This window comes from Folsomia candida, unplaced genomic scaffold (genome assembly GCF_002217175.1).
Source record: "Folsomia candida strain VU population unplaced genomic scaffold, ASM221717v1 Fcan01_Sc008, whole genome shotgun sequence".
NCBI lineage: Eukaryota > Metazoa > Arthropoda > Collembola > Entomobryomorpha > Isotomidae > Folsomia > Folsomia candida.
The window spans coordinates 5,401,392-5,424,991 of NW_019091200.1; the positions used below are offsets into that span (position 1 = coordinate 5,401,392).

The window sequence follows — 23,600 nt, forward strand, 5'->3', positions numbered from 1 at the left end:
GGTATGAAACTACACGTATCATTATTACAAAACATACCACTCGACTAGCACCAACATAACAATAAAATCCACTCACTCTTACAAGCCAAGCCAGGAATGAAAGCACAAAGCTTACTCACAAAAATCTGCTACACGAGCGTGGAAATTATATACATCTTCTTACGTAACGGGACGAGACGTCACCTTGGTTGGATAAATAAATCTCATCGGGATGAAATAAAAATGGACAGTTTAAAATTTTTGGAAACTTAAATAAGTGAGATGAGTTTTTAAAATTTAAATATCTGTAAAAAAAATTGTGAATTGATACGTTAACTGTGAACAAGTTGGTGTCAATCAAATTGTGACAAAAAAGTGGATAATTATAGTGTAGAAAATAGAAATGGACAAATAATGGTGGTACGAAATATGTATTGACCAGAAATTTTGAAACTTTGAAGTTCCGTGATTACATAAAAATTTGGAAAAATAAAAAAACAAGTTTCATGGAAGATACTGCAAAATCGAGAGAAAGGTAACCGGAAGAATTTTTGATATTTTCGTAATATGAAAATAATTGTGACTAAAGTGAAAAATGAGACACGTTGCGGAAAACTTTCCACTATTTTGATGTTAATGACATGACACCGGATACAACTTGGCGAAAAATGATACTCATTTTATTTTTGCTATTTTTTTTACTGCGAAAACAAATTGTCCATGTACTCGTCAACCCTGCGAATCTCGGTTCATTCACTTGTTAATTTATGTAGCCGGACACTGCTGAATTTAGTGAGGTTGGTAATTAACTCATTCAAAGGATGAAATAAATATAGAAATATAACTCTTTTTAGTTGATATATTTGTGTCATAAAAATTCTTAAGGTTGGATCAAGGTTCGCGTTCATATAATTTTAAATGATGCGATATTTTGACACCAATAATGATGTTTCCCATAATTTTGATATTTTATTACCAACAAGATATATTAATTGGCGTATTTTACATTTAGTGTTTTTCTCGTTTGTTTTTGAAATTCTTGATTTGAATCAAAAGCTCGTTTTCATAATTTGACACGGCCTAAAATCCAGAGTAATCAAACCGCATCATACAAAAATACTTAACTTATAAATATGTACTTAACCCTAGAATGAAAAATATAAAGCGAAACAATCACAGAAATTAAAAGTAGAACGAACTACTCATAAATAAAATGTTGGTTTAGTTTGACTAAATAATCAGCATAGGAGAATAAGAAAAAGTCATAACTTCATTGAAATCCGATCCAAATTCATCTTACAAAGCACAATATTACCAACTTCTTATGTAAGAAGGGAGCTATACACATATTTTTCAGTTTATTTCCTGCCATGCAATTTTTTACGATTTTGTCAACTCTAAATTTTTTATGATGTTGCAAATGCATAAATGCAATTCTATTTTAGTCACAGTTTTGTCAAATGACAAAATACGATGGATATGTATTTATTGCATGGTAAGGAAAATGCAAGTCAGGTCAATAAGAGAGAAAGGTGAGATCGATAACCTAAAAAGTGAGATTCATTCATTCATTTTAGCTCTCCACACGTTTCGCGTAAAGTTTCATTGCTTAATTAGCTTATCATTTTGATAAGCAACAAGCTTTCATTAATTGAAGAATAATGACTTGTGTCGGGTTTACTTTGATCCGGTGTCTTTTTTTGCTGGACAATTAAGTTAGTGATCTTCATTCATAATTTGAATTATAATCTAGGATTTTTTTAGACCACTACTATTAATTCCAGTTTCATTAACATGTTTACTACGACGGTGCAATAGGAATCTATTTTTTGTTTGGGGAGGGTTTTGAACTTTTGAAGCATTTCAATGCATACAAGCAGTCAGGCAGGATGTATGTAGATTTGATAGAATCCTAAATAATTATAGAAATACTTAGCTCAAAATATTTAATTTCAAATTTTCGATGAAACTCAGTTTACCACTTTAATAAGAATTTAACAGTTGTAGCGTTCCTCAAACTGCTGAGAATTTTAGCAAAAGCGTAGTTGAGGTGTATGTACGGGTTAAATAGTTGCTGTCCATTTTATGTATTAGTTTGTGCACTTAAAAATGCGAACGTTATAAAATTTTAAAATTAAATTTCAATTGCTAAATAAATTGGCGTCTTTATTCTTTGCATTTGTAAAAGCTAGATCATTGATTATTGTAAATTACTTACAAGTCAATTTGAGATGTCGAAATATCAGTTGTGTTTTCGCTAATCCTAAGATTTTTCTTTCACATTGTTAGAAATCCAATTTTAACACTATTTCCTACAAATTTTACATTTTACTTTTTGCATATTTATACTTATGATCTATGTTAATTCAACTCGCAAAATTTTGTCAAATTATTGAATTACAGAGTGAAAGCACATTTTCTTGGGATAAAAAAAATTTTAAAACATAAAGCTGTTAAAATTGTATTTTATTTTGAGATGGATAACAATTACATTGTATTTTTATAATGTAAATGTAATGTATTTGTATACATACAGTCTGGTTCAAGTGCCGGGGGATTGGAACTTAGGACCTGGGAAACGTCACCCAAAAGTTCCGATTCCCTGGACTTTTTACTTATGCAAGTTACAGGGAAACGGAACCCACTTGTCGCAGGATTTAGCGGGCCTCGATTCCCCGGTACCCTATTAGACAAAAGTTACGATTCCCCGGAACCCAAGATTTTTCTTCTATTTTTCATAAATTGGATATATTTCCGAAAAAAAATTTTATTGTCTCAAATTAACCTCCCACCAATGAAGAACATTGGATAAAAAAATTAGAATTTTTTAAAGTGGCGTTTTTCCTAAAATCACAAATTTCTGACAAATTTGAGGAGCGGCAAGCTTAAAAAGGTCCGGGGAATCGTCACCCAACAATAATTTGTATATGAAAATCATTGTTAGGTGACGATTCCCCGGACCTTTTTAAGCGTGCCGCTCCTCACATTTGTCAGAAATTTGTGATTTTAGGAAAAACGCCACTTTAAAGAATTCTAATTTTTTTATCCAATGTTCTTCATTGGTGGGAGGTTAATTTGAGACAATAAAATTTTTTTTCGGAAATATATCCAATTTATGAAAAATGGAAGAAAAATCTTGGGTTCCGGGGAATCGTAACTTTTGTCTAATAGGGTACCGGGGAATCGAGGCCCGCTAAATCCTGCGACAAGTGGGTTCCGTTTCCCTGTAACTTGCATAAGTAAAAAGTCCAGGGAATCGGAACTTTTGGGTGACGTTTCCCAGGTCCTAAGTTCCAATCCCCCGGCACTTGAACCAGACTGACATATGTATATTAATATCATGAATTTATAACATAATACAAATTCTAATACAAATTCATGATTAATATAAACGCCATAAATAAAATTAATTGAATAAGTTGTTTATGATGCTGTATTTTAAAGATGGGATCGAAACTCTGCATAATTAATTAGGAAATTTTAAATTCGTATAGTTGATAATTTTTAAATAAGTACCAAAATTTTAGCAGTTTGATCTTAACCCGCGACTTTACGACGAATTTACCATTTTGTGAATGAGGTTATATTTAACAGAAAAGGCGAAAGGTCGGGTCATGTGGTTTTCAACTTTTTGTTCAAAAAATAAGAGTAAGCAACAATAATTTGCAAGGTTTCAAACCTGAATCCATTTGTTTTTATGTAATTAATTATGAGTTGCATAGTTAGATTCAACCGAATATCTTTTGTACGATATGAGACAAATTGATTAAATTAAAGACAAAAAATAATTTATCCATTGTACGAATTGTACTACCACACTATTTATATTGACATTCGTCATTTCATTCTTGAACGAAAGATTCGTAGCTTGCATAACATAAAAACTTACATGAAAAAAAGTCCAAACGAAGAAAAGACAAATCTGGCACGACATAATGTTGGCAAGGGTCAACTCATGTACCAACTGGTCAAGTTAACCTGCAGGTCAACCCTAATCTATTTCCCAGCCTTTTATTTACAAGAAATTAGTTCCGTTTCGTCCTTGTCTCATGTTAATGCGATGAGAAATATGTAATACAAAAATGTCTCATCCGTTTCAGCACAGCCAACCTGTAACCTGAAATATTGGTTTAATCTGTACAAATAAAATCCGAAATGGCACTTACTATTACTATTAGGAGAGACTGCATAGGAAAAAAATGTATGTAAAACTGATGTAATATCCAGGCAAGGACGGTGTGACTTTAAATATTTTATTCCAAATTCCTCCTGCTGCAACTTCATCTCTGTCAAATCGTGTTTCTTTTTCCCCGTCTGCCTGCATCTGCATCTGTCCAGCCAATATATCAAAACGCCTTAAAAGAATAGCAGCAAAGGACTGATTTCCTCTCGTAAATGTGCTGGGCAAAGTCTCAAATTCTCTCTCGAGAAAGCCTCCTCCGCTTACGCAATCCGATGCACTTTCAACGAAATTCATCACTTTACGTATTTTTAGTATTTTACAACCCCACATAAGAAATAAGTACGAGAAATTGTCCTCAACAAATCCGAAAAGTATGCAGGCTGGTAGTGGTTGACATTTATTTGCTTGTTCAGGATTCAGGAATTTGGGGAGAGAGAGAGGAAGATGACGAGCTAAATGGTTCCCACTACTTCAATAATTCGTTACGTTTCGACACAAAAATATAAACAGTTCCAAACTTGTTGGAAATTCGATGAGAGTAAATCAGTGTATTTTTTTAGAACCAAAATCCAAAGATTGGGACGAATCTTTAAGAAAATAAAGACACACATGACTCAAAATGTGGAAAAATTGAGACGTTTTAAAATCAGAAGTTTTCCCGACTTACAACATTTCCATATTTGTTACTTATCGGTGAGAATGATAAGTTTCTAAAGAAAAACTCGTAAAAAATAATGCACTGATAAATAAAAAGTGCCACGGTACAAAAAAGTTTCGTATTTAGAGATGAAATATTCTTGGAAATTTGACCTCGTCTCATTTTGTATGGTGGTCTATTACTGGTTTTTGGTTCCGGACTAATTATTATTATGGTTATGATATTGGCATAGTTTTCATTTCATTTCATTTGATTACTGTTCACGCTAGATATTCGGTTGCATTTTTTGCTCCATTTACGTACTTGACATTGATTTGGTCGGGCAGTGACCAGATAATGTAGAATTGTTACGATTATGCAATCACTTACGAAGGAACGATTACGACCGATTTGTAAATGGGTGTCTCATATTACCCAGTTCGCTGAGTGTGCATTCTTATCAGGAAAAAGGTAACTTGCTAAAGGCGAGCTTTATTTTTATGGAGAATTTTAATGTGATAAGTCAACGATCTGAAATATGCAACCTTATTCCACAAAGAAAATATGTAAGTCGCAAGCAAAGGAATGGAATAGATAATAAATTGTAAAATATTACAACGGGATTTCGTAGTTAGTTTTGCAACTGACGACTTTACCTATTAAAAAGTCATCTAAGAATCTAAATTAATTATTCTAAAATAAATAATTTGAAAAAAATCCTAATTGGCATTTAGGTATGCAGATAATCTAAAAATCTACATTAAAATGCAAATAATTCCTGTAAGTCAAAGAAAACAAGAATTTCATATCTTAATCTGCAATAAATATTTTGATAAAATTTGTATGCAGAATAATTTGCATTGTAAAGTCTAATGGCATAATTTGCATTATCTATTGCCTAAATTTCTCCAAAAACATTTGATTTCTGGTTTCAGCTTATATCATAAAATTACACAATTATTTTATTCCGATGGACGATCCCCCTTTGTCAATTGATCAATTATAAATATTTAATTAGCCTGGAGAAAATACAACTAAAAATCAGTAATACACCATCCCCCGCTAAAAAATCAATATTTTGCCCAATATGCATTCCCCATCTCATTCCTTCTGCTGGAATAATGTCACGATTCGAAAACTGCACTTGACTTTGGTCTCCTGCCTCCACCCACGCACGCATGGGAAAAGGCTTGAATGAAAAATGTGTCCGTTCCTGAAACGTAATGGAAATCACGTAAAGTGGGGCAAATCACGTCGCATTATATAAAAGCCATCCCTGAACTTGAGACCCTAACCCAACGCAACGAATAACCAACTAAATGTATAAATTGGGTGATTTGGATTGGACGTGAGTTCGTGATGATCGTAAATTGCAAAGATTTCCTTCATCTTTCTTTCTTTCTTTCTGGCCGTTGCCCTGCCGTACAACCAGTACGGCTACGAATCCTCAATGAATGCCACGCACAAACCACCACTTGGCACGTCCTCACGCAAAAAGTATTAAAAACTTGAGACACCCTGCGAACCACGTTCAACTAACAACGGACTTTATATAGTTTAAGATAAACATACAAATACAACGAGGGTAATAAATGCGTGGAAAAAGAGTGAGGATTTTTAAAAATTCGCACTTTCACCGATTTTTTTAGGGGGGGGAGAATGTTTCTCAGAAAAAAATGTGAAGGTCGAATTTGCAAAAAAAAAATTTACATAGAAAATAAACATAATTTTAACTAAAAAAAACATTGATTTTTTTCAGATCGTGAAAAACTGGTGGGGAAAGTCCAGCGAAGAAAGTAGTATTTTTTAGGGGGTGAAAGATCACCAAAAATCTGGCCAGAAAATGAAGGAGAAGAGCAAAACTGCAGCGCGAAGTCGGCGAGAGAAGGAAAACGCAGAATTTCTCGAACTCGCGAGACTCCTCCCACTTCCCGGCGCGATTACAAGTCAGCTCGATAAGGCGTCCGTCATCCGACTCACGACGTCGTATTTAAGGATGAGACACGTCTTTCCGGACGGTGAGCGATTCGAAATTTTGAAATTTTCTCATAATGTGAAGCCAGTAAGGATTTTTGGGAAGATATTATTTTTCAAAATATCACAGGTTGAATTTTGGAAAGTTTCCTATGAGTTGATGCCAGTAGAGATTTTTACAAAATATTATGTATCAGTATGAGAAATTGCTACATTTTTTAAAATTTAGATTTAAAAATTGATACACATTTTAAAACAAATTGCATTTCTTCCCTTCGTTCTCCTCATTAGTGAATAATTTCTGACTGAACGTTAATTATTATTATTCAACCGTTCTTCATAAGTAATCTCTCGCCCTCATTAAAGCCGAGAAGAGAGCGTGTCCACAAGCCCAATTACCAAGTGGTGACGATAACGAGGACGTGGACGTGATGTCGAGCGGGTGATGATAATGAATGCAATTTCATAAAAGTTGCGATACTTAAATGGTTGGTGTCATCTCTGATGCTATTCTTTCGCCGGGCGAATTGTCACCAGAAATTAAATCAAGTGAACTAAATCGGTACGGATTTTCCGGTTTGACGCGTTAACAACAAAGTCTTGGTGGTGGAAGAATGAAAATACGTAATTTTATAGTAGGGAGGGGATCGCAGTAGGGAAAAAATAAATAAAAAAACGTGATGAAAAGGACGGGTGTCACTCTGCAGGACGCGCGTTTCCTTTGTTTAGATAACTAAACTATATATCTACCAGAGATCATTTGGAGTGGTGTGAAATATAGAAGAAAATAATCCGGAAATTGATGCAAGGATTTAGTTATTTAAAAAATGGGTATACTTTTTTAGCAAAAAATATATGCATTATTGCATTTTTGCGACGCCGTAACAAAAAAACTTATGATGTTGAATTTATTAAAAATTGTAAACAGATTTAGTATTTGTAGGTGCATAACGTTGGACATTGCATGAAGTAGAAAATTTTAAAGTGTGGCTGACTGCTGCACCGAATTTCTAAGGACTTTCCTCCTCCTCTTTTACGTATTTACTACCCGGGTATTATCCACCACCACCGCTACTACTCGGGTGGTTTAGTTGGGAGAAAGTATAAGTGTGAGTTAGTCGGTTGAAGCAAAGTGTTTGGAGAGCGTTGGTCCAAAATAATTGGCACACTAGGAAATTGGCTTCGTTAGCAGAAATCACAAGACCCTCTGCCTCCCAGCCACCAAGTCAACCATGCACTACTTTTCGGGTCGTCCTTGCCTCGGAAACTTGTTAGAGGGACGAAATTCTCTACAAATGATGGGAGATTGTGACGATAAGCGAGTCGAAAATGGATGTCATTTTTGAAATCAGTACAAATTGTGGTGAAAAATTCTACACTTTGCAGACACATTAGTCTAAATTGTGTGAAAATTCAGGATTTTCATATTCCTACAAAATGTAACTTTTGTAAATCATCTCGTTTTTGACACGAATGAATTTTATTTTAAATTCCAAAGTTCTTACTGTAAACTCTCATTCAAAATATTGTGTAACTCAAAAATATGCAAAATTTCCGTCCCTTCCTTAACCCTTTCCTCACCCACGAAACAAAACCCAAATTCTTATTACGTATGTATCACCTTTTCGTCATCGTTTTAATTCCATACATCCGGCCCAACCCAATAAGCATACCAAACCAAACCACCACCTGTGTCGTTCTGTTCGTGTAAGTATATCTTAAAAATGAAATGTATCCTTTCCGTCCTTGTCGGCAAGTGCAAGTGTTCTTGGGTGAACAATTGTGTGCAATTCACAACAATCCACACACCTGAAAGGAAAAATATAAATATTAAAGTACATATAAAAAATCCGCATTAACACCAAAACTTAAATAGCAAACTTGGATTTATTACCAATTATGTACAAAAATGAGTAACAATTTTTATATGAAACTCTTAATGTTTGTAACCCAGTAATCTGTGTAGTTTTATAAAATTGCACACTTCAAACGAATAATGAGACACCCATGATTTGTTAGTGTTAGTAAGAGAAATAAATTTTGTATTCGTTTAATATTCGATTTTTAAAACAAAAAATTGTACTTTTGAAAATTGTAAATTTTTGAAAATGTGACAGTTATACACACTTTTTCTCCTCGTCACAAAATTTGTGCAAGTTTAACAACACAAATTTGATTTAAGTAATTTGAAACTCGCATAAAATTAAAATTAGGTCCGATTATGGCACCGATTTGCATTTGCATCCTAATTTTCCCTTCCTATTTTTATAAAATTTAGTAAACATTTGTAAATTTACGGACTTTACGAGTCTTGATTTGTCTCATATCTTCTCTGGAAGAAGAAGATGATGAATGATGGTGATAACATGACATGATTTATTTGTATCATCCTCGTTAAAAAATTTGTTGGGAAAGAAGAAGGGAAAGTGTTTTGTGGTCTTGGGTGTGATGGGAATATTAAAAAACGATATTTCATGCCTTGTTTGACCCGTGTTTCCTTTTCAACGAGTAAGACAAGTAAGACAAGCAGGGAGGCAACAAACCATAAAAATTATCCACTTACTTAATACCTACTACACATTCCCTTTCCTTCGGGTAACCTTCAGAAATAAAAATAAAATAAGCATCAACTTACAAACCAAAGAACTATACATAAAATCTGGTGAAACAGATTTCGTGAAATCTTAAAAATATAAAAATTGTAAATGTCGTAAAATCTTTACATAAATTTGAAAAAATGTGTAGATTATTTTTTATTTTTTATAGCTAAATTGACATAATTTGCGCATGTCGTGTACGGAAATATGATGCATTTCGGTGGAGAAGGGGGTAAAAAAGGGAGAATTACACGCTTTTTTTGGTAAAATCCACCCTCACAATTGTACACATTTGACCCTTAAGATTTTCTTATCTGAAAGAGATTCTGTTCCGCATCGATCTTATCAGAATATGTTAAGGTAACACTTGCATAACAAGGGATTCGTTCTCTTATTCTAATTCTTTATCTTTACCGAGACGATGGCAAGTCGTAGTAAAATATTTTCTTGGAATATGTCTGGCTATTTAGTGAATAGATTTTGTTTCGCGTTTTGAATTGCTCACATACATAAAACAGATTTGGCTAATAATAAAGTTAATCAAATTACACGGCTCGTTAGCATCGAAAGGATCGACGAGATGTAATCTGTTGGAAGAAAAATAAATAGTTTTGTGGTTCCTTTCTACCCACATTTGTTATGCGTTGTAGTTCAAATATGATAAGATTTTAGTAGCTTTTTTAAATTAACATAGTTCACGTAATTCTTAACACAATTTAAAGTATGCAAATGTTGCATAATTTCTCAAAATTTGCGTAATTTTGTGTAAAACATGGGGAAAATCATTTCTCAAAATACTCTCAAAGCCATCGAATTCTGTCCATTTTAAGTTTTTTACACCAAAAATTATATACCCACGCCCACTCTATTTTGCATTTTATTAAGTAAAACGTATCCCACAAATTTTCACTCCCACCATGTTTGGTTAGTATTTAGCAGAATAAATTGCAGTCCACCACTTGGGTCGGCGTGGAGGAGAAATAGTTTTGAGAGGGAGGAAGAATGTTCGACTTGTTTGTACAAACCGTAGTAAAGTGGACGTGGTGAGTCGATTTAAAGCTTTTTGTACAGTTTGGTTTTGGTTTTGTTGAAGCAGAGTATCGCTGGTTTTACTTTTACTTTGCTTCTCTTCGCTGCAGGTCCTCCGTGTTGGACAAGATTCAAAATAAATATGTAAGTGGTGCCCAAAGTAGTTAAGCCTTTCAAGTATTTCCTTTGTTTTTCTTGTGTTTCAAATATTATTCGCTTTTTTATTGGGGAAAAAAAGTTTGGAAATTTCCGCATTTCCGAATTTCCACCATGTGCGTCATTGATCACAGTTATACAATCTTGTTGCGTAGGCAGATGATGAAAATATGTATGTATGAAATTCAATTGAATAAAATGAAATCACGCCACGAGTGAAGAATGAAAAGAGCAGTTTTCATGGGTTGGTGTATGTACAGTACTTTCGTATAATACGGAAATGGGGTGGTTTGGTTTTTGGTGGTTGGGAAAAGCATTTCGTTGCTATTTGCTCAAAAGATCTGGGGGACAAAATCCTCCACTAATGGAACAGGATTTTTCTCCACTCCAACTAATTGAAATTTATCTCGGAGAGAATGGTTGGTGGAACAAATAAAATCGAGATACAAGATTTGATGAAGTTTGGCAAGAAAGAATTTGGAGAAATTTTTGTCGTGATTTTAAATTTTGCGTGATATTGTAAAAATTGAATCCAGAGAGTTGAATACTCTGCAGCATCTGATGTATTCCATCAGTTTCATAAATTTGTTGTATTTTTTTGCTCTTGGCGTGAAATTGGAGCATACGGAAAATTATTGTGATCTCGCCTCGATCTTTAACCTTAAGAAAGGAGGGAGATTATTTTAATAAGATAATGAAACATGAATGAGTCCCCGTTTTGATTTGAATATATTAAAATTATTATAAAGGCAAAACTTTTGTATTTATTTAGCGATAAGCAAGTACTTATCCTCAGTTAGTTAACGTTCTCTCTTTTCATGGAATAAAATTTCTTTATACTCTTTGTCCATAATAAATCAGTAGTCAGTCACTCACCACTCGGTTATGAAACTAATCTAAATATCTGCCATGCCAGGCAAAGAAAGGATCAAAAGTAATCAAGAGAATAATCTGTGGCGTTTTGGGTGTTCGTTTGTTCGTAATTCGGTTACATAATGAGTTTTGTTTGTGATTCTCTAGTTTCAAGTGTGTGAGGCAAAGGTTGAATAGAAGTTGATAAAGATTTTGAGCAACTTCTTGTATGTGTTTGATTTCCTGATTTTCCCAGTTTTGTTTTGTTGTATGTTTAAATAGATTAGATAATTTCAGTCCCTGCTTTATTTTTATGTATCGATTTGTTCATACATATGGATGTTTGCAGAATCTGTTGTTGTTTTGGTATTATGTGAAAATACGTAGCATTTTTTCTTTGAGCGTTTTACTTTAGCAATTTACAGTTAGTTAGCAAACGATGTATAGGTAAATTATTTAGAGTTTAGGAAAGTGTAGAAAACTATAAATTAAATATTGGATATTAATTTTTGGACGGTTTGTTTCTTCGAAGTGGATCCAAAATTATTTTTTTTACACTTATCAACTAATTTGATTCATCAAAAAATTTGTGGACGCAATAATTAATTTTGCTAATTTTTGCATAAATTGTTGCAAAGTGATCTTTATAATAATTTCGTTTCATTCACACATCGTGTGAAGAACGGAAGGGAAAAAAACAGCATGAAACCCTCTCTGTCTTCACCTTTATGAAAGAAACAAAAAGCAAAACCAGTCGAGCAAAGGAATTTGACAAGCACAATGTTTTATCAGATGCGATGCGATCAAATCAAAAGTAATGATTTTCTCACCTTTTGCTCAAAGTTGACACTTTGACACGTAAATAAATACTCACGGCAAATTGACCCATTCCCCTTTCATAAACATGTCATTCTCATTTGCAACAACTATTTGGATTGATTCTCCCCATTTTCGCTCGTTCTTTTCTCACTGCAATAAAAATAGATATCGTGACTTATCAAAAATCTCGAAAACGAAAACTGTTCCATACAATGAACTCAAGTTTGTCTGGATCAACATCACGAAATTTTTGCCAAACCCATGCACATTACACCAAATACACTCTAAATAAGCAATATGGTAACAAAATTGTCACCCAGTGCATGTAGACACTAAAAAACAATATCAAATTGGTAACAATAAGTGTCCATGAAATTCAACTTTCTTGAATCAATCTCTCACCACACGATACTAAATCTTGAACAATTAGGAAGTTAACAAATTGACAATTATGCTAACATATTATTTAGAGTGTACTTACAATTATATTTTATAACTTAATATGGTCATAAAATGCGTCCCTAGACATATTATGGCAGGACATACCAAATTGCATACATATTCATAAATACGTACTTGTTAACACTGCTGGACTGGGAACGACTTCTGCTTCTTTCCAGATAAATAAATTGAAACATGGTGAGAAAAGCTTCACTTTATCGCACCTTCCATCCAACCAGACCTCGTCCGAGATACATATTTACTATCCATCCATACACACAAACTTGGTCCTTTTATCGCCCCTTGCCATCCAATCCTTAGTAAAAAGAAGAAGCCAAGTCAAACAGTTGTGGAAGCAACATTGAATGAATAGATAGAAGCCATCTTTGAATCTTCCTTCCTATTGACGCACCCCACCGGAGGGTGAGTCTCCTAAATGTGTACACTGACTTGTAGTTGGTTGGTAGGAAAAGACGTGGAAAACTTTCAGTAGCTGAATCACAAGAACAAGTTTGAGGTCCGCATTTGTGTAGGCTTTTATTGTGTCATGTCATCATCATTGAAATAAATGTCTGCTCGATGTAAGAGGCAAGGGATGCACAATAAGTAACTCACAGCAGAAGACTAGAAATATTTTGGGTGATGTTTATTACGTGTTTACTGACTCGTATTTATGGAATTTTGGTTATATTTAGAATGAAACTTTGATTTAAAATGGATGCAAATTTGGTTTTTAAAAAATACTGGAATTTTGAATGCTGGCTGGATTTTCAGTTCAGATTTTTTTTAGAATGAAGCAGTTTCAAGCCAATCACAATTTTTATAGACGTATTTATTTATATCGTTAAATAAAACGTAGGTGGTTGTGGTGAAAGTAAATACTTATGACTTTGAAGTTTTAATCGTTATTAAAACTGGAAATTTTGATTATTCCAGAATTACTTACAATTACTTGTTAGATATTAATCGACGATTATCACATGATAAATGTGTTCATACGTTAATTTTAAAATGATAAAGTTTTTACTTAATTCATGACCAAATTACTAATAACGTACCTAACCCCGACAACTGGCTATTCTGCGAATACATATGTAAATGTATGTATAAATTCAGTGTTTGTATAGTGCAAATTAAATTGATAACTGATTCAATTAGTGTTTTCAACCTAACTTACTATGAAATTTATCTTCCAGGACTTGGTGACGCCTGGGGAGCTCTGCCACCGCCGAGAGAAAGCACAATTCGGGAACTTGGATCTCATCTTTTGCAGGTGAAATGCCCACCCTTCCCTATTTTGAAAGTGAGCAGATTATTATTTTTTTGCCCAGAATATCAAAAACCTACAGTGCAGACTCCATATAGCCCGAGTCCCTGACTCCGTGAGTCCTAGCTGTTTCTAAATTTTTCTCCGAATTGACCGACATAATATTACCACTTTGAACTTCCACAGCTATATTTGCTATCAAGAAGTGGTTTTTAGCCTTCGTACCAAATTTCAGATGGAAAAAATTAAACTTAAAAAATGGTATGGGTTACCCTCCAGGGTCACTCTGGTTAAAATTCGCTCACTTTTAACTTCATATCCTTTCATGAGAAGCCATTAGGTATGACCTTGCCGGATTTAATGTTTTTAAAGTAATTTCTAAAAATCGGTATGGGTCACCCCATAGGGTCGCTCCTGATAAGAATTTTACCAATTCCACGTCATATTCTTCTATTAAGACCCATTAGCAACCTCTCTACCAAATTTCAGCTTTTTATGACGATTTTGAAAAATCAGTATGGGTCATCCCATAGGGTCCCTCAAGATGAAAATTTTTCAAACTTAAAGTCATTTTTATCTATTAGGAGCCATTAGCAACCTCTGTACCCAATTTTAGCCTTCTACGACAATTTTGAAATTTGGTGCATAATACCCCACCCACTCCGATGACCCCCACCGGTCAACCACTTGACCGATTTCGCCCATCTTCGAACTCGTTTCCTAACTTTGTCCAATATGCATATGGTAAAAATTTCAAGTCAATCGGTTCAGCCGTTTTGGCTCTATCGTGCCGGACAGACGGACGGACATGACGGTTCCATAAGCCCTGACTCGGGCTAAAAACTGAATTATATTTTTGCTAAAAATTATTTTCATTTAATTCCGTTTAAAAAATATTCAATAGAAATTGAAATTTAAAAATCGTAAGTTTCGAAAAAAATGTCCTAGATTAGATGCTTATCTGATCGAATTTCGCTTTACCGTAATTTTTGCTGTGTTGTTTTTTTTGGCAGAAAATTCTGCATGCATGTAACGTTACTAACTATGCGAGTGCTTCGATAACTGATTATCTAACATTGTGGGTAGGAGGATTAGTCAATAAATGTTGATAATATTTGTCAATGAGCTTTATTGGATTAACACATGTGAATTGCGGGATTCGTCATCCCTTCCACTCTTTTTCGAGGGACGGAACAGACCACGGGAAAAATCCAGAGAAAGTGGAATTAGTTTCGTTTTCCCAACAAAATTGGTTTGGTTTCGGGTTACATTTGCATTACGATTGCTAAATCTATATCAACAAGGCCAGGCTTAAATTGCACTTGGTGTGATTGCGATTATTGCATAAATAAAGTTGCCGTCCAGTCCAGCGAGTGGATGGATCAGATCAATGCATGCCAGATTATTCTGAATTGGATGAAACCAAAATGGGGCTAAAATAAAAAGGATTACGACAAATTGAATTAGGTGGAAATTTCGATTATGCAATTTTATTCGTCATTCATGCCACAAATGCATAATTATTATGGGATTTGGGACTTTAGGATTGATTTTTTCCAGTTTCTTGAAGATTTTGTCGGATAGAAATGTAGCATCAAACTTTCGTTTACCTAATTAATTTCATTCTGCAATTCAATTTAATTTTTTAATAATATTCCTTAAAACATTCAATTTTTCGTATCGACGTTTACCTTCGCTTTCGAAAAATAATACCAACTATTTTTTGACATGTGTCATTTTTCCAAGTTTTTTTTACCACACACGCCCATCATTTTTATTTAGTAGATACAAATACATACAAATCATATCAGTCTCCTCAATCAAATGGGAGAAGAAATCGATCAAATACAAAAAAAGTTATCCAATTATTTACGCTTATAAGTAAAAGCCCAGCAAAAAGTTTATCCACTTGCTTACATCACAACAACAAGTTATTATTTTTATTGCTACGAGATATTCTTCTATTGTACTCCCATCCATTAGGTTGCATTACACAATTCACTGTATTGTATACATATATTGCACTTCTTAGTCTTCTTCCTCCTCCGACGACTAGAGAACAGAAGAAGAGAAGAAGAACCCCTCGTCGAAAACCAAACCAGAAAACGGATTTCTAAACTTACTTACTTCTACTTTATGGTGAACAGAGTTTACTTGGTTTGGTTGCTGGAACTGGAACGTGTCTTTGAATGCGAGAAGCTAATAAAAACCTTAATTAAATCAAATGTAAATCAGATCAAAACTTGACAAAATCAGAGAGAAGCATCGCGATGCTAGAATAATAAAAGGAGAGGCTCAAAAAGATAACTTCTTATACGGAGAAAAACATAAAGAGGAAGGATCATGTAGTTAATGCTTAACTTTGCCGTTAAATATTTCTGATTAAAGTACATAAATTTACGGTTAAAAAATCTGAAAGGCAAACTTATCGGAAAATTTTAGGGTCGTATTATGCCTTAGATTTGACGAAATTCAGTCTCACCTTGTTTACAAAGTGAGAAAATACATATCTACGTATGCATATAGCGATGTGATATATGTTTGTTTAGTGAATATAATACTGATGACGATGATGATTCAGATTCTTGATTATGATTTGATTTTGATGTTGTCATCTCGATAAATTTATGCCTTCTCACGCTCACCCTCCTTTCAGTTTCGGTGGACTGTCAACTTGCTTGAACAAGTTTTCGTTAGACTTTGTTGTACACAAGTTTTTAAAAATGCTTACTTGAGAAACCAGACATAACTGAAGTGAAGTTATCGGATTTCTAGCCAGAATTGGGAGGAAGGAAAAGTTTCATGAATTTGTTGTCTACTAGGAAAAATCAGATTTAATTAGATGAGCTGGCTGGTTAATAAAAAATAGAATAAAATAAAGGATCGACTAACGTTAAATATTGTAATCAATTATGACACAATTAGTCAGAGCTTGTCGATAAATAATAAGCGATGTAAATTCATGCATGCATTCCCTGGTGGTCTGATGATGGATAACGGAATACTAATAATTTGTGTGCATGTGTGAAATAAGAATTTGGGTGTAAAATTGTTAAAAATTAGTTTTTTATATACTAAATTTGGGAATTTGTTTGTGTATATGTTTTGCAGACGTTGGACGGATTCATATTCGTGGTGGCACCGGATGGGAAAATTATGTACATTTCAGAAACTGCTTCGGTTCATCTTGGACTATCTCAGGTGAGATTGAGAAACAAATTATGCGTTTTTAAAGAAAAGAAGAAATTGTAGCATTATATTTTACAACGTTTAAAAAAGTGTGTGTTTGTGTGATGACGACGTCGTAATTAATTTAGTTTAGTTTGAATCTTAGAATTTTAGTTAAATCTAGATTCATAATAGTTTGCCTAATTTTTAAAGACGCTTTGACAAATATGTATTTCCATTGATCTTATAATTCTGAAATTTTAAATAATTTATTTTCTTAAAATTTTATTATTTCCATTCAACAGTCCATCTTTTACTTTTGTCAATTATGTCATCGTTCACATCGTGCCTCTTGAATTTGTATATTTTCCTTGTCCACGCTTGACGATAAAATCCTTTAATCCTTCTGCTCATCTCATCTTAATCTTGAACAAATACAAAATCCTCCTCACTCATCGTCCAGCCAGCACGACACCTACTAAAACCACAATTATGTATAATACGACTACCACCAACCATGTTAGCTACCCACACACCTATCCAAACAACTTGAGACGACCAAATTCTCATTCAACTGATCCGCAATCTCTCTCCTTGGCAAATGATACATTACGATTTCACGCAGAAAAAGCACTCAAGTTATTAATGCCACTTACTTGCATCAAGTCTCAAGTAGTTATGATCTCCTCCTCGGATCCTCGGCTAATGAGGACGTCACGCCTCATGGAATCTAACTGAACCCTACGAATCCAGTTGAATGATTCATTTGTTTGTTTGTATAGCGAGATTAATTTAATGGCATGTCTGGATTCGTGTCGGGATTTGTAGATCCAACAACTTTTGCATGCAAATCATCATCACATAACATACACACGAATTAGACGCCTTGTCGCTAATTTGTTTGGGAAGGATTACTTAATCGACTCTGAGAGATGCCGACCGAGGGCTTGTTGTGCGTTTTTTGTGGTCTGGCATGGTCCATTTTTTGACCTAAATTAGGCCCAAATTTGTATAAATATTTAGTCTATGTCTCACTTTTTGGGGACATAAATATGCGATTTCGAGAACAAATTATAGCAAAATTATGAGTGTAGTATGTACCAAATGTGTGATTCTTGTTAGGAAAAAAAAGTCTGGTCGAGAGACAAATTACGTAAAAATGAGAGGAAGCCATATATATGTAAGATTTCCAGTTTAAGCCTCATAGTCTGTCGGGTATTAGTGTTATTAGAGAACCACTTATGAAAGTGGGAACCACTATTTAACCACTATTTTAAGGGTTTATTACACCCGGCCTGGGCCAGATAGATAATAATGGGAGACTGTTTGGTTGGTGGGGTTCGTGCTCAAAGTGCACATTTTTGGATTTACTTTAGGAGAGAAAAAGGATTGTCAAGTCGAAAGAAGAAGCGTTCCATCCACTACGACATCCTTTAAAAACTCTTTAAAACTCGTTAGTACTAAACTCTGGGAGAGTGAGGAGCACATTTTTGATAATAACAAAGTGCGTGGTGTCCGAGACTATGAGCGATTGGGTGGAAAAAATTCGGTATTTGTTTCTGAGAAATTGGCAATTAAGTAGTTGGTCGATTTTTTACATGAGACGCGTACAGTTTTCATTTCCTAGTCAGTGCTCATGATTTTTAGGCTATTTTTTTCATGGGACTAAATTTTCCAAAAGTTCCGTTAAGTCGCATCTGCCCCTCGTGATAAATAACTTTTAGTCTTTTCTATTGTAATTACCAGCGACATTTTTCACCTCGCAACGACCCATGATCTCATGACAAAGTGCTATTAAGTACGTAACAAAGAAGCTTTTGGTTGCCTGCCTCCTCCTCCTCCTAGAATGAACCAGGAAGCAATGTGGGGCTGAAAATGAAAAATATGTCCTTCTGCTTTACGGTCATATAACATGACAATAGTCCACAATTTAATAGATAGTTTTCATAACAACGACACCATGCACCTTGTTCATTTGACTAGTTCATAAGTTACATAGTACATGCGTTAGTTCGTAATGATGACAAATGAGTTTGAAACCTGACGCCCAATCGAAGGCCGGGATTAAACATATTCATTCATTCATTTATTATCTTCCATTACAACTTTTAAAAGTTAAGCAGATTAAAAGTACAATGCGAAATTTCAAAAATGGTGACAAATTGCGGATGTATAATAGATACAGAGATGAATTGTGAAACCGTATTTATGTATTCATCAATCATTTCATTAAAAGATCTGTTATCATTTTGCAGGTGGAGCTAACAGGGAATAGTATTTATGGTAATTTTTTAACATGGTAATTTAGTTTGGAAAATTATTTAATGTTTAATTTACAATTTTAAAGAGTATATTCATCCCATGGACCATGACGAGATGACCCGCATTCTCACCCTCCTTCAACCACTCCCTTCTATCATGCATGGTAAATCACTGACCAAAATTATCTTAAAAGCTATTTCAGATTTATCATGGTTAATAATTTTGTAAAAAATATATGTACCTAATTTTATAACGGTAAATTTTCAGAAATTGAAATCGAGAGAGCATTTTTCCTCAGGATGAAATGTGTCCTCGCTAAAAGAAATGCTGGCTTAACTACGGCTGGATATAAGGTGAGATTGGAATTACGAGCAGTTTTAGTGAAATTAATGGAAACATGGAGAAATTAGCTAGATTTTCACATGTATAACTAGTTTGTTTAAGTACACTTTTGTTGCTTTTTACAAAAAAATGGTAGAGTTTGGTCACGTGATTTTACAAAGTAGTCATATTTCTTCACTGAATTACATGTAGTTAAATAAATATTTAAAAATTCTTCATTTGAAAAAATAACGAAATATGGCATAATAAAAGCTATGTATGGTCGGAAATTAAATATTTAATGAAATCCGATCAGAGCCCAAAGTATCATTTTACATATGATACAATTTATAATTTAAGATGATTATATAAAATTTTAATTGTTAATATAAACTGTAAACATTATAATGGGACTTGTTAACTACCCGACACGTGACACTACTTCTGACACATTGTCGTTCGGCGTGTGCCAAACTAAACTAAACTAAAAAAAATCAGGGTCAGGAAATAAACGGGTGAAAGTCACGTCCAAAAGCAATTGCTCACTTAATCTCTCTCATGTGGAGAAAGACATGTCAGGAAGTTAAAGTGTTATGCAAATTGTTGAATAAAAAATCTGCTACATATTTATTTATTTACATCAATTTTTCTCCTCCAATAAGGTCATCCACTGCAGCGGCTACCTGAAACTGAAGCCCGTCGTGACCGGTGGGGACGGCGGTGGTGGGGACGGGATTGGTATTCAAAATTTGGGTCTCGTCGCTGTCGGCCATTCTTTGCCACCCTCGGCCGTAACGGAGATAAAAATGCACTCCAACATGTTCATGTTCCGAGCCTCGTCTGATCTCAAGCTCATCTTTTTGGATTCCAGGTATGGAAATGAAAAAAACACTGATTTGTTTTGTGCATGTGATTCGGACGAAATGGTGAATTTAAAAAATATCACTTTTCTTGATGGGGATGATGTTCAGCAGTAATTAAAATGTGTCTCTAAATCAATGTGTGACGGAGGACGGCGTTTGTTTACCGAGTCTCACATTGTGGATTGAAGTTTGTGGTGAGACGAGGGTGCAAATGCAAGTCTGAAGAGCGTTGAAGTTGCTGAGCGAATATAATATTATCGGAAAAGTTGGCGTGACGGGGACTTGAACACGTCTCATTTTGAAGAGATGTACACTACGATTTGTGACGAAGTTCTCTTCTTATGTAATAATCGATTAATGGACTTGGGCTTTTATTTTATGGGAGTTCAACAAAGAATTTAGAATGATAATGATTGCTATTCTGGGATGATGAAATTTTTGTCTCTGACATGACACAAAGTTTGGTTTGTGGACGTGATGTTTGACCCGTGGTAAAATTAGTTTTCGATATTTTTTACAGGGTCGCCGCTTTGACAGGGTACGAACCACAAGATTTAATCGAGAGAACGCTATATCACTACATTCATGGGAACGATGCGTAAGTTAATCTAATCAAATCGGCGTCATACGTAAATATGTAGTATACAATTCATTTAAACTATTTTGACTTTCTTTTGTATTTGTAGCCCTGCCATGGCGTATGCACATTGCGAATGTGAGACATATCCATTTAATTTAAAGTTTTGAAATTTATGAGAGAAATTTAATTTTTTTAAATTTCAGTGCTTGCAAAAGGCCAAGTGACCACGCGGTATTATCGTTTCTTAACTAAAAACGGAGGATGGGTGTGGATGCAATCGTACGCCACGATTGTGCACAACTCGCGGAGTTCGAGACCACATTGCGTCGTTAGTGTGAATTATGTCTTGAGGTTGGTCTGATTTATGGCGTAATTTGCATAACATATGTACACATGCAATAATTTGCACAATGCAAAAACTTTTTTTACCAGTGCTTGCGAAGCTCCCGATCTGGTGCTTTCCGTGGAACAACTTACCCTCGGTCAACCCCATCAGTGCCGCAGTGATGAAACATTACCCCCTCAACAACAACAACAGCAGCAACAACCCCCACTTACAACGACACCCACCTTGCTCACTTCCGGTCCTGGTGGCGGCATCACTTCCGGTGGTGGAGGAAAGATTAAACGAAGAACGAAAGCGAAAGCCGCCTCGTCGATCGTGGCGCCATACTCCGTCCCTGAATCGCTTTCTCCCAAGGAGGAATTTCACTCCGGAAATAATTCCCCTGGGGGATACGACGGAGGGTATTCGACGACAATCCCACCCCCAGCGTACCCCACGCCGCCGGGGTATTTGGACCAGTCGGCAGAGTTGTACTATTCTCACGGCCACAGCCAAGGACCGAATTATCATTATGCGATAAGCGATTATAATAATGATCCCACAGCGGGGCGTGCTTATAATCCGGCGTCGGATTATCCCCCAGATCCTGTCACACCCACGCCGACAGACTATAACAATGGGGTGGATAATAATGCGAATAATAACAATAATAATAACAATCATACCACGTGTAGCAGTCCGGATCCTTCTTTTTACTATTTTCGTGGTGGTGGTGGAAATTCAGGGTATTTGAACAATCATGGTCATCATCATCATCAAGGACCTCCCATATTGGAGCAGCAGCATAACCACTCCCACAATTTTCAAGGTGACAATAAAAACTATTCAGTGTTTCATAAACATTTTTGTGGGCGAAATTGCCATAAAATTTCGCCAAGATTTGTGAATGCAATCCATAATCCATATATTTTCTTATTTCATTCCCTAAATTTTCTAAATTCCAGGCCAAAATCATCACCCCCACGCCAACTTTCACTTTAACCACCAACCTCACCACACCCAAGGTGGCGTCCTCGAGTATGGAAGTCATCATCCACACCCGCATCACCAATCCTCCGTAATTTTTGAAAATGGTCACGGTCCACCCGATCGTCTCCTCAGTCTGAGTCACTTATCCGACAATACGAACGACTCCTCCGGATCGAGCAACAATTCAATGTGTGGCGACGGTGGGGTTGTTATTGGGACTACGACGACCACGACGACGACCATATTGGGACCCACTCCCCTCACCCACCCCGACACTTATCCAGGATACACCTCCGTCATAGTTGACCCCCACGGAAGCGTTAATCGTTTAACAGAGTACGACTATGTCAACTGCAGTTGATTAAGGAAGGAGTTTAAATGATAAGATATGATGATAAGTAAATAAATATGCATGCATAAGTGATAATAAATATTTCCCCCCGGTGAATTTATTAATTATTGAGTTTATAACAATTATACAAATTAATTGTTGTTGAACATTGTTAATAGATGAATTTGTTCCTAGAAAATCTCACTGTTGTTTGTTAAGTTTTGTTATTCATACATAGATAGTTCTTCTCTCTACCCACCGATAAGATAATCCATGGATAAGTCAAGTTTGTCATTGCATGCGTGTGCAAATATTTTTGTAAAATGTAAATCATCTCATCGTGTACAGTAGATGTGTGTAGATGAAGAAAGAGCTAGTGACGCTTTAAGTGTACGCTTATCTACAGGTAACTACACTTTACTGCAAGAAAAACTTGTGTCTAGTTACACCCTCAATATTTTTAAGTGTTATTCTCATGTAATAAAACGACAATTAATTAAACTAAATAAATTGAATGGACTAAAATTAAAAGTGTGAATTTCTTATGGCCTTTTTCCTGCTCCACTTTGGCATCATGTTGACCATTGCTCGTACCAGGATGGCGAAGAGGTTATCGTTGCAAAGAGGATAAGCCATTTCGCAGGATTCTTTGTTTTCAATCCCAGTAAGGATAGCGGATCGATAAGGGGAGGAGATTTGAGGCAACTTTTTACTGCAAAAATATACATCAAATTGGACGAGTTAATTCAAAATCTCACAACAAACCCATCATCTAATTTGAAATAAATAAATAGCAAGTCATTAAAATAATTGATCCCTTTAATTC

General features: G+C 35.0%; 1 protein-coding gene across 5 annotated transcripts; it reads left to right on the plus strand.

Moving 5' to 3' along the window:
- Window positions 1–32: 32 nt before the first annotated feature.
- Window positions 33–23,305, plus strand: LOC110853021 (single-minded homolog 2). 5 transcript variants are annotated; one of them, XM_035854289.1, is made up of 13 exons: window positions 33–514; window positions 6,559–6,817; window positions 13,864–13,970; window positions 17,046–17,135; window positions 19,358–19,385; window positions 19,450–19,527; window positions 19,632–19,717; window positions 20,348–20,556; window positions 21,069–21,146; window positions 21,235–21,263; window positions 21,332–21,479; window positions 21,561–22,282; window positions 22,419–23,305. In XM_035854289.1, the coding sequence occupies exons 2-13, from the start codon at window positions 6,643–6,645 to the stop codon at window positions 22,802–22,804; spliced, it is 2,136 nt and encodes a 711-aa protein (XP_035710182.1). In that variant the 5' UTR covers window positions 33–514; window positions 6,559–6,642; the 3' UTR covers window positions 22,805–23,305. The 5 variants fall into 5 exon arrangements, with proteins under 5 accessions (XP_035710182.1, XP_021956930.1, XP_035710183.1 ...); XM_022101238.2 differs by having other exon boundaries at window positions 13,864–13,940; XM_035854290.1 differs by lacking the exon at window positions 33–514 and adding an exon at window positions 6,468–6,483.
- Window positions 23,306–23,600: the final 295 nt, after the last annotated feature.

Bases quoted from the DNA above. Each gene is read 5' to 3' on its own strand.
- LOC110853021 (XM_035854289.1), top strand. From the start codon at position 6,643: ATGAAGGAGAAGAGCAAAACTGCAGCGCGAAGTCGGCGAGAGAAGGAA. The intron at 13,971-17,045 runs GTGAGCAGATTA...TATGTTTTGCAG, and splicing joins CACCCTTCCCTATTTTGAAA to ACGTTGGACGGATTCATATT. The intron at 19,386-19,449 runs GTAATTTTTTAA...ACAATTTTAAAG, and splicing joins AACAGGGAATAGTATTTATG to AGTATATTCATCCCATGGAC.